At 44.8% G+C, this 10,784-nt stretch overlaps 3 protein-coding genes across 3 annotated transcripts; 2 read left to right on the plus strand and 1 right to left on the minus strand.

Annotated features, from left to right (window-relative positions):
* Positions 1 to 2,795: 2,795 nt before the first annotated feature.
* Positions 2,796 to 4,154, plus strand: cldn35 (claudin 35). Its single transcript, XM_068576085.1, has one exon. The coding sequence runs from the start codon at positions 3,382 to 3,384 to the stop codon at positions 4,072 to 4,074; it is 693 nt and encodes a 230-aa protein (XP_068432186.1). The 5' UTR covers positions 2,796 to 3,381; the 3' UTR covers positions 4,075 to 4,154.
* Positions 4,155 to 4,541: 387 nt separating this feature from the next.
* Positions 4,542 to 6,433, minus strand: airim (AFG2 interacting ribosome maturation factor). The gene is made up of 4 exons (XM_068576086.1): positions 5,991 to 6,433; positions 5,303 to 5,482; positions 5,095 to 5,213; positions 4,542 to 4,807 (listed from the first exon to the last, which is right to left on the minus strand). The coding sequence occupies exons 1-4, from the start codon at positions 6,257 to 6,259 to the stop codon at positions 4,767 to 4,769; spliced, it is 609 nt and encodes a 202-aa protein (XP_068432187.1). The 5' UTR covers positions 6,260 to 6,433; the 3' UTR covers positions 4,542 to 4,766.
* Positions 6,434 to 6,518: 85 nt separating this feature from the next.
* On the plus strand, positions 6,519 to 9,947 carry cdca8 (cell division cycle associated 8). Its single transcript, XM_068575967.1, has 11 exons — positions 6,519 to 6,641; positions 6,909 to 7,001; positions 7,197 to 7,325; positions 7,429 to 7,469; positions 7,607 to 7,682; positions 7,994 to 8,055; positions 8,210 to 8,292; positions 8,378 to 8,473; positions 9,005 to 9,134; positions 9,342 to 9,428; positions 9,553 to 9,947. The coding sequence occupies exons 2-11, from the start codon at positions 6,911 to 6,913 to the stop codon at positions 9,586 to 9,588; spliced, it is 831 nt and encodes a 276-aa protein (XP_068432068.1). The 5' UTR covers positions 6,519 to 6,641; positions 6,909 to 6,910; the 3' UTR covers positions 9,589 to 9,947.
* The last annotated feature ends 837 nt before the right edge of the window (positions 9,948 to 10,784 follow it).

Genomic DNA, 10,784 nt, shown 5'->3' on the forward strand with positions numbered 1-10,784 from the left:
AAAATTCCTCTCACTTTGATATATTGTTATATCTTAACGGATTTGTAATTTGACATTGTGTATTGTGTATGTTAATTTTTCTTTTGTTTTCCCTCTTTGGATCCCTTTTTTTGGGGGGGGGGGTGGGGAGGGGGGGATGTTTTAGCTCTGCTCAGTTAATTTTTTCTCGGTTAATTTGTTTCTCCTTACTTTTGTTTTCTGCTAGTGGTCTCTGAAGCTGCATGTGAGTGTCTGACAGCAATAGAATCATAGAATTGGAACATTCCAATTCCAAGAATGGAACACTCTGATTCTGTGAATGAACGGAACCCTTTCTGACCAGTTGTGAGGGGGGCGGGGCATGTTCTGGCTCCGCCCCCTAACAGAGAACCATTCACTCGCTGTTATTGCTAATTTTGTGACCTGTTCAAATCCTTTTTTTTTTTTTGTTTCTTTTTTTTTAGCCTGCAGGGAATTTTTGTGTTAATGTGCAAAGTAATAAATTGGTATTTTATGCCTATAACGTAGCCGTTTGTGTTCTCGTCATTGAAAAGATTTGGGAAGTCCTCATTGACCTTTTAACACCAAGGTCTTCACGCGCACGCATCTTGCCACTAGATGACGCTCTTCAACAGGGCCGGTCAAAGGGATAGCATGATTACTGAGAACGGTGAAACATTAATGACCTAGACCAGTGGTTCCAACCTTTTTTCAGTGACGTATCCCTTGTCGAATTTAGTTTTCAGCAAAGTACCACTAACAGGCGCTAAACATTTTTGGTTAAAAAAAACAATGTAATACACAGCGCTGTGCCACCAGTGTCTGAATCAGAACCATTTATTGCCAAGTAAGTTTGCGCAAACAAGGAATTTGTCCTGGCAGAAGCTGCTCAACATTTAACAACAACAACACTAACAATGAACATTTAACTATAAAATTTAAAAAAAAAAATATATATATATATATATATATATATATTGATAATACAAAATGAAAAGTATATAAATTGAGATAAAAACAAGTATGCAACAGTAAAAATTTTTTTAAAAAAATTGAAATTCATGCTAATTTTAAATATTTTTTGTGATACCCCTAAGGTACTAGAACCCCCATCTGAGAACCCCCTGACCTAGACAACCTCCAGATGACTCAAATGCTAAAACAATGCATTAATGAAGCTACTACTACTTAATGAAGGTACTCACGGGCTAAACAAAGGAGGGAAGAGGTGGTTCTGTGTTCCTTAATAATGAATGTCTTCACTGTGTTCTCTGTAACCAAAGTGACTTTACAAAGTATTTTTATGAGAGCATCCTTAAGTTGCCTTTAAGACATGCCCCTTAACAAGTGTCCATCCATCCTCTCTCTCGATGGCCATCATTGGTATGTGTTCGCCTTCCTCTGCTTCCCTTCTTTTTTTTTTTTTTTCCTCCTTCGTCTCATCCCCTCTGCTCTCCCCCATTTCCTGTGTTGGCTGGTTGTCATGACCACCGTTGCCAAGGAGCGCGGAGGCTACAGAAGAAAGGAAACCCGAACCTCGGATCTTGATGCTCGTGATATTTAATTCATCGGCACACCGAGGGTCGGTGCGATGCGGCGTGTGGAGCGAGCGCGCTCTCGGGCCGAAGGGGACGTTTCCCACAATGCGAGGGACAAAAGACGTGCTGTCGGATCCTTCTGTTGCAGCCGGGGGCAAATTATTTTTCCCCTCCTCTCGCTGTTATGCAATAACCATAATAAATAAACTGGTAGCGACCAGCCAGTTGATGTTTCTGCCCCAATTTTGTGACATTTCATTGGAATGAAACAAATTAGATGAAGCTGAGTGTAAGAATTCAGGGTTTTGGGTTTTTCCTTTTGTCCAGATGAACACACACAATACTTTTGTTGTAGTTTTACCTGTGGCTGTTCAGCATGGTCGCCCCTTTTGAGAAGCAGTTTCTCCCTTTCATTGCAGACAAAAGAAGGTAATTAAAGGGTCATTTTTGTGAAAGCTTTTTATGTGAGTTTGTGTGGTCAAAGCAATACAAAGTGTCTAATCCTCATTGTAGAGCCCCATGTTGTCTTTGTTAACTGATCCACCTCCAGACAGCGCTCCATCCTCGGCCATCCCTCCCTCCCTCCCGCCTTTTTGTTATCTCACCCTCTTTTGCCCTCTCCCTCCCTCCCAACGCTTTTTTTTTTCTTTCCTGGTGTTCATTGTTGCTCTCGCAGGTTTGAGTGTCGACAGCGGCGTTGAAGATGGAAGGCCGGTGAACAGATGCTCCGCTCGCTCACTCGCCTCACTGTGTACGGCCCTGATTTGTCACCTGGAACCAAGACGTGACCCATTTTTTGGGGGGGGTGGGGGGGCTTGCGCTGCTACTGAAGGAAAGCGGGTTTGGGGGGGCGGGGTGAAGCCGAGCGGCCGCTGAAGTGGCCTCGCCGTTCATCGACGACAAGGAGATACTTCAGCTGGCAGCAGCAGTGTCTGATGACCAGGTTTATGGAACCGTCGTGCTTTCTCTTTGGAATCGGAGACACGATTTAAAAGGCAATCTCCTGCGAACTGTGACGTTGATTCTTTGGAAATAAACTGGAATAACCTTTTTTTTTGTTGGATTGACTTAAAAAACAGCCAATTGCTCATCTCAATGGGATGATTTTGTCGCTCGTTCCATGAGGACCGAACATCGGCTCTCTGTCGACGAGAGGTAAAACACTTGGTTCATTGCGAGCACCCCCCTTTTTTCCAACCTTGGCGTGACAGGATACACGCACAGCTGCATCGGACCCAAGTATCGGGTTCTATCAGGCGGATCCATCTCGGTAAGACGACACCGTACCAGGAGTGTGACACTGAAGCACACTGGATTTGAACCAGAGCTGAAGGCAAAGACACACTTCCACCGAGGGGATCCATTTCACCCACAAGGCCGATCGATCCCGTCCCGCTACCGCCGGCTGCCACAAGTGGCTGCAAAGCTATCGGCTACTCAATAATGCATTGATTCAAAATGAGGGATGAATAGGAGGATAGAGAGCCTCTGATCCTTTTGAGAAAAGAAAAAAAAAACAAAAAACGGGTGCATGACTGGAGCGAGAAAGAGAGAAGGCAGGTGAATATTTCTTGGTAACAGTGATTTGAGGCCTCGTGGGAATTAAAAGAAGTGTGCAGATGTTGAAGAGGAAAAGAAAAAGAGAAGAGAATGGCTGCTGACAAAGTGGCATTGGGGCAAAGGCCGTAAGGAGCGTGTTCAAGTCTGACAGGAAGGAGACGAGTCAACCAAAGGAGTGGACTTTAAAAAAACACAAAGGATAACAAACGCAATAAGAGTTGACTGTAGTAGACAAAGACCTGTGATCCATCAGAGGTTAGTCTAAATATAAATATATAGACACACACACACACAGAGATTTGTCATGATGGTGAACACGGGCATGCAGCTGATCAGCTTCACCTGCGCGGTGACCGGCTGGATCATGGCGATCGCCGTCACGGCGCTTCCCCAGTGGAAGGTCTCGGCCTTCATCGGCAGCAACATCCTGACCTCGGAGATCAAGTGGGAGGGCATCTGGATGAACTGCATCTACCAGACCACGGGCCACATGCAGTGCAAGACGTACGACTCCATGCTGGCCCTGCCGCCGGACATCCAGGCGGCCCGCGCCCTCATGTGCCTGGCCATCTTCATGGGCTGGCTCTCGTGCACCGTGTCCTGCTGCGGCATGAAGTGCACCACCTGCGCCGGCGACGACCGCCGCGCCAAGGCCGGCATCGCGCTCTCCGGCGGGGTCCTGTTCATCCTCACCGGCCTGTGCGTGCTGATCCCCGTCTCCTGGACCGCCAACACCGTCGTGCAGGACTTCTACAACCCCAACGTGCCGCTGATGCACAAGCGGGAGCTGGGCCAGGCCATCTACCTGGGCTGGGCGTCCGCCGTCATCCTCATGATCAGCGGCGCGGTGTTGAGCAGCACCTGCCCCCTCATGGAGAGGAGCGGCAGGTACCGCCGCGGCTACATCGGACGGAGCTTCGCCAACTCGCCCGCTTCGGCGCCGGATCCCCCAAAGCCCATCACGTCTAATAGTGTACCGTTAAAGGAGTACGTATAGGAAGAGGACGGAACGCCGGCAGCAACAGGTGGCGAGAGAACAAATTAAAGAGTTGAGTCCGTTTGAAAAACTCTTTCTTTTCCTGAATGTACTCGCGTTTTAAATCTGTGAATTTGAAGCTCTGAAATGAAATATATTTATTGATATATCCATCCTGTATTTTATATATCTCTTTGTAATGTTAAAACGTGTCTTTGGTACTTTTACGTGTGTTTTTCTGCACTGTGACTAACAGTAGAGCCTGAAGAAAGCCCGTTCATCGTGGGATCGAGTTTGACCGATGCGGTGGCTTTAATGATGGCTTGTGTTGTGGAGGTTGCCGTGGTTTCTTCTGCAGTTGTCCGCTGACGGATGTCGTTACACTCCCTCCCCCCCCCTGTTTGTCACACAACGCCTACACTTGATTGCGTGTGAAATAAAAGTGTGCTTCTCTAACCATGTTGTGTGTTCTGGTTGTTTCATTTGGTTCGGGCCGTCGATCGCGTATGAAATGATGCTACGGGGTAGATTTTTTTTAAGTGTTGTAATTTCCACGCATATAAAGTCTGGTACACACACACACACACACACCTCCCACAGAGAGGTTTATTTGATAAAAATAAAAATAAATCCTGTTCTGTCCACGGGGAATATGTCTATGCATTCGTGCATGTTTAAGTCCCAGAGTTCCACTGGTGTTGCTTTTACTGTCTTCATTGGGACTCGGTAAAGAAGGACACATTGCGAAGTGCATCTGAAAGAAGACAGAGAAGCAGAACATTAGTTCACCTACAAATATTTTTTGTCCCCCACACTTCTAACACTGACCACTAACAACAGCCATTATGACATTAGACCAAATAAAAATGCCCGAAAAAATGATCTGCTGTAAAACTTCTTCCTGCTCCACAAAACTTCTCATAGTTTGACCTTTCATCTATCTATAGTAATACACAAATCTAGCAAACATCTTTCCAATACTTGATGGTAGTCTGACTATTTTAGTGTGGACTATAACAAACTGTTTTCAACTACATGTACCTGTGATGTGGTCCTCTGCACTGGTACACTCCAAGGATTTCCATCTTTTGGGAGCAGATTCTAAAAAGGAGAGATCATCTGCCCTCAGAGTCAGCAGCAGCGTCTTCCTCCTCAGAAATCTGAACACTTGAGTTTAGGTTAAAAATATTTAAGTATAAAGCCCAAACGTACTCCAAGCCCCAATGCAAACATAAACAGAAAAAGATACTGTTGCCGATAGTGGCGCTCGGCATCCTGCAGCCACTCCAGCATGTCGGACACTGACGGGGCGGTGGCCGAGCGCTCGGTGACGGCGACCAGATCCAGACTGTCTTTGTTCTGCTCGTAAAGCTGGAAGGATGCAGAGACCTGACTACTGATGGAATCTCTCACCGACTGCAGAGAAGACCTGAGGGACGGAGAGAGGATGGATGCCATGGGTCAAAATCCAAAAATATATATATTTGTAATTCTTGGACAGACTATAACAAAGTAGCAATACATGTTAGTCATCTGCACTTTACCTCTACAGGTCATGGTGCTATGAAGCGACAAGGTGCATGATATTTGAGTGGTTTCCTGTTGTACTTCTCGATACCACTTTTAACTTGGATGTGTCGACGTCATGTTTTATCGCTACGAGCATAATATTTGTGAGTGACATAAGCCAGCAAGATAGTGGCAATATACCAATGATCAACCGTGACACCACTAACTAAAAAAAAACTAGCATGCCATCAGCCACTTTGGCTTTGGGGGGGTTGGTCGAGGCCCATAGCTCCGATATGTCCAGAGCCCCTCTAGCAAGTGGAGCAGGCCCTGCACGCCAGCTACAGGCCAACAATACACGTGTAGATCTCCGTGCATCATCCCTGCAGACTCACAGGCTTCGTTGTACTATCCACTCAGCCACTTACATCTTCTCGTTGAGTTTGCCCAGCACTGTATCCGTGGCTTGAGACAGCTTAAAACGCAGCCGTTCCTCCAGGTCTGGGAAGTCTCGCAGAGGCGTTTTGGAAATTTGGACGTTGGAAAGCGCCCGCGACTGCTCCGCCAAGTTCCCGAGGGACACCATCAGAGGGCTGATATCGGCCAACACACTCGTCCATACTTTCTGGTTGTTTTCAAGATTCTGGAAGCTTTTCCTCAGCGCTTGATGCAGTGAATAAAGCGCAGGTGTGGACATTTCCAGATGTCGTTTTCAGTTAACCACAAAATGAAAGTGGCGTGTGCCTAATACACTGATCTTAGTATTTAAATGAGCTTAGTCCGTTTTGGATCAACGGACTCCTTTCACATCGTAAATCATTGAAAAGTGAGGTAATATTGACGCCATCTCTCTCTCTCTATACCATGCTGCGCTGCCTGAACCCACTTCCGCCCTCCCGATGTCAACACTGACGTTCTGCGCTATGATTGGTCGCGAACTATTTTCTGTAACGTAAAGCAAACGTGAGTCGTGATTGGCTGACTTGACGTCCGGCCCCTCCCCGCGCGGATATTTGAAAAAGCCTTGTGAAGAGCAGAAACAGTTTCTGACGAGAGAAGAAAAAAAAAACAGCATACAGGTAATTGTTAATAAAATATGTATCACCAACTAATTATTAGAGTTATAAAATGTGTTTGCGTGTGATTTTACCAGCTGGCGTTAGAACAAGAGACGTTGTGGCCGACTGTTAGCTTTAACGTCGTTAGCCGCACGTCGTTACAGCTAGCGGCCAGCTAACTCAGTTAGCGTTATATTACACTACGACACTTTATGTCCTCGTCATGCGGCTGTTTAGTGTCCTTAAGTGTGGGTACATTTACTTTGCAACCGCTGTCTGTCTCTGCAGACATGGCGCCCAGAAAAAGGACCACCAAACAACGGAAAAACAACCCCAAAACGGCCAAACTGGAGGCTTTTCTAGAGGATTTCGACAGTGAAGGTAAATACTTTTTTTTTCTTCAAGTCAGCCCTCACGTTGTTTTTCGGTACGTGAAAATGCCTATTCAGTGGATATATTGAAGGGCTTAATTTTTAAATTCAACATGTCAATACTGATGTAGTTTGTCTTTAGTAGACTGGACTTGGCTGATGGTATCCATTGGGTTTATCTAAAACTCCTGTTTTTTTCTCACAGTGAAGACCAGAGTTGGACAGATGAAGGAGAAGATCAACCAGCTTCTGAAGGATGTGGACAACAGCTACAATATGGCTCTAATTAAGCTTCCCAAGGCTGTCCGACAGACAAACTGGTTGGATTATTTTAGTAAGTTGACACAATGAAACCCTATTTAAATGTTGGATAAAATGAGAAACGGTTGCGTATATTGTTTCTTTTAAAAAAAAACATTTGCCCCATCTCACTGTAGTGTTGAAGGAACCCAAATCACTAGAAGTGGATAACGTAAAGGTGAGTAGATTATCTCATCTCATATTGTGTATACAGATTCACAGTGTGTCTCCATTTGGCTAATGGAGACCCACCCCGTGCTGTGTTAAACACCCATTCACTTCTTGATTCACTTCTACGGTCTACCTGTTTAACAGAGAGAAGAGGAAGCTGCCGTTGTTGAAAGCGTTGTGGCCGAAAATCATGCCGTCCTTCTGAAATCAGTCAAGAAAAGTAAGTTAAATCAGACTTTTCAGTTGTTGTTTTTTTAAGGCCAGACACTTCAGACTAAAACTGTGTTTGATGCACTGGTCACTGAGATTTCTCGGCTATTTTGCTTCCATAACATTGTTCACACTTGTGGAATGGAAAGAAATCGAAATACACATTTAAGTGTTTATTCCCATCTGTAGATTACTTTTTTGATTTATGATATCCAAAATGGTCGACTCTAATGTATCAAATTATAATAATCATTTTGCTCCTGGCTTCATCCAATGTTCTATAAAAAATATGCAAATTTTTATTTAATCTTCAACCCGCAGCATCAAAGAAAAAGGGCGGATCCAGCTATGGTGATGAAAACACGCCGAGCACAATACGGAAGGTAACTGCTGTTTTCTCTGTTCAAGCTCTCATAAGAGGAGGGAAACGCAGAAGAGCGATTTGACCGCATTGTTAATCGTAAACATATGGATGATTGCTGTGGTATGTTGTTTCTGTACAGACACTTTATGTTTAACTGCTTGTTCCTGACTCAGGGGAAGACAACAAGGAAACCTCCAACAACGTCAAAACGGGCGAAGGCACTGGCCGCAAACAAGCAGAACACCTCGCTCAGACGGTGAGACTTTCTTTATCACTTGATCTTGTTTTGCTAGTTCAGCAGCCCGATAACGCCGGACTAACTTATGTCGGTCTGGTTTCAGATCGAGCAGGAAGATGGTCACTCCTGCCAGGAGTATGATGGACTCCTCTCTGATGATGGGCCCCACTCCCCTCATTACCCCACGCTTCGACCCAAGGTGAGCAGGCATTCTAGATCCGGCTGCACAACCACACTGCCAGTTTTTGTGTTAAAATAAAATTGCTTTTGGCCTCGTTTCTGCAACGGATGATGATTCGTTCGCTGTAAAGTTATGCGGCTCATATTGGTCCGTTAAGTGCACTGATATAATTCTGGTAGTCTGATCGTTGAGGTTAAATGTCTCCAAATGAAGTGACATGGAAAAACTGTATGCTAAATATGAGCAAGTGCTTGTTTAATTTAGTGCTCTTAACTGTTGTCCTGATGGTGATTTTATGGCAATGCAACGGACAGATAACGGCCAAACTATTACATCAAATCTAAATTAAAATTTAGCTTCTTTTAAAAAAAAAAAAAAAAGATAATATGTATTGCATTAAGTTGGGCTTTAAAGATTTGCCCTTACAGCTATCTCACTATTTTGAAAATGCAGTTGTAACGGAGCAACTCGTGTATTTTTTTTCCCGTGAATCTGTGTGCAGACAGCAAAAGCTTCATAGCGCTCACCATTCAAGCTTTGTTTCCTCAGGCTTCCTAAGACCCCCGCCGTGAGGATTCCCCGCCACAAAGAGAGGGTGTATAGCATCTCGGTCAACGGCTCGCCGATCGCGGCAGGAAACGAGGACATCGTCATCAACGTCCCCGTCGGCAACGGAGAGGTGCGATCCCGCTGTCATTTAAATAAGACAGTTAATTTGCTTCTTATTCTTTACTGGTACACAATACTCCAAGTATGTGTCCTCTGTGTGCTTGTGTGAGGCCTGTATTCATGCTTATTTAAACAATTTGGGTTTTATTTATGACATGAAGTCTGACAAGCGGGCTGACTTGCCAACCCAATGTCTTTTTGTGATCTGTTGATCCAGAGCGTCCAGCTGTTTGCCAGTCAGATGAACTCGGTGGACCTGTCCCTGCTGGATGAAAGCGCTCTGAGGAGCATTCGGCTGCTGCAGGTATACTCCTCACTTGTATTATCTCAGAGGCCCTGTTTAGCTACACAATTTAGTGTTGTGTTAGATGTGAAGTATATGCACATGCATTTATTCTCATTGTTTTTTGTTTTTTTTCACCTCACAGAATCGTCTCACGACCCTGTGTGGAACAGCAGAGTGACCCAACAGTCTGTCGTCGACTTGTACATTACCTTTTTTAAATTTGTTTTTATTCATTTACTGTTTAAAGATTTAGTTGGCTCACCTTGCATTTTTAAATGTGTATTTTCTCTTTTCAAGGGTTGGGCTTTATCTTTATATACTGTTAATTTACTTTCCAGTGCTTTTCGAAGTTTGAATTTTATTTGTCCTGCAAGTCTTCTGAGACTCTACCGCAAATATGATTTCACTGCTCATAAGTTCACTTTAATCTTACACTTTTTTTCCGTGCAATTCAATTTGTCAACGTTGAAAACACAATCCTCTGTGTACATAGATCACTGTGCAAAAAAACAATAAATGATTTAGCCCAGCGCTCTACATCTGTGTGTGTGTGTGTGTGTGTGTGTGTGTGTATGCATGGGTTTATTTTGGAAGGCAATGTGTTGGTTGATCACAAATCTATCCATGTAATTTTAAAGTAGCCGATATAATGACATTTAGTAGATTTTTGAAAGCTATTGGCCAAATCAGTCTCCAACCAAGCTGTGCTTTTGCGTGGTGACCAGTAGGTGGCAGCATTTCTCTATAGATGTTTTATTTCTCTGGCTCTGTTGGCTCTGGTTGTAACCTGTCCTCAGTATTAAAGCTGTGGCCACAAGACCAAACCTATTGAAGTAAAAACCTGTTCCAATACTTCCTTCTCCTGCAGACAATCACCCCCAACCTTTGTATTACCTTTCTAGATACCTTGTACTTCAATGTACATTATATATTTACGGCTAACCAATAAAACTTTGTTGTGCTGCATGCAGTACGCCAGAGCGGTTATTTCCCTTCTACAGCTCAACACGCTCTTGCTTATGGAGGAAGTTCCTCTTGTCCTTTTTGGCGACTTTGTTTACGCCCAGGGGGTCGTCTGCAGCCGGGGTCACGTGACGTGCCGTTTGGCAGGAAGTGGCAAGCCTGGCCCCTCGCTGCTGGCACGGAAACCCTGCCCTCTGACCTTCGGGGACATCACAACGCTGCCAATTAAGAGGCTCGTTAAGCTTCGTTAGGCCTGATGAGCTCGTTAGGGTTTTCACCTGGGATGGTTCTGGGTCAGACCGGGGCCTCACCTTGGGCCCAGACAGACACGCACAACTCTGCTATTCCCGCTGGACTCTCATGCATCATATGCTATCAAGCCACGTCACGGGGAACTATGTATGCACCCCC

This window comes from Clinocottus analis, unplaced genomic scaffold (genome assembly GCF_023055335.1).
Source record: "Clinocottus analis isolate CAN_PGR_092001 unplaced genomic scaffold, fCliAna1.0.p SCAF_14, whole genome shotgun sequence".
In the NCBI taxonomy this organism is placed as follows: Eukaryota; Metazoa; Chordata; class Actinopteri; order Perciformes; family Cottidae; genus Clinocottus; species Clinocottus analis.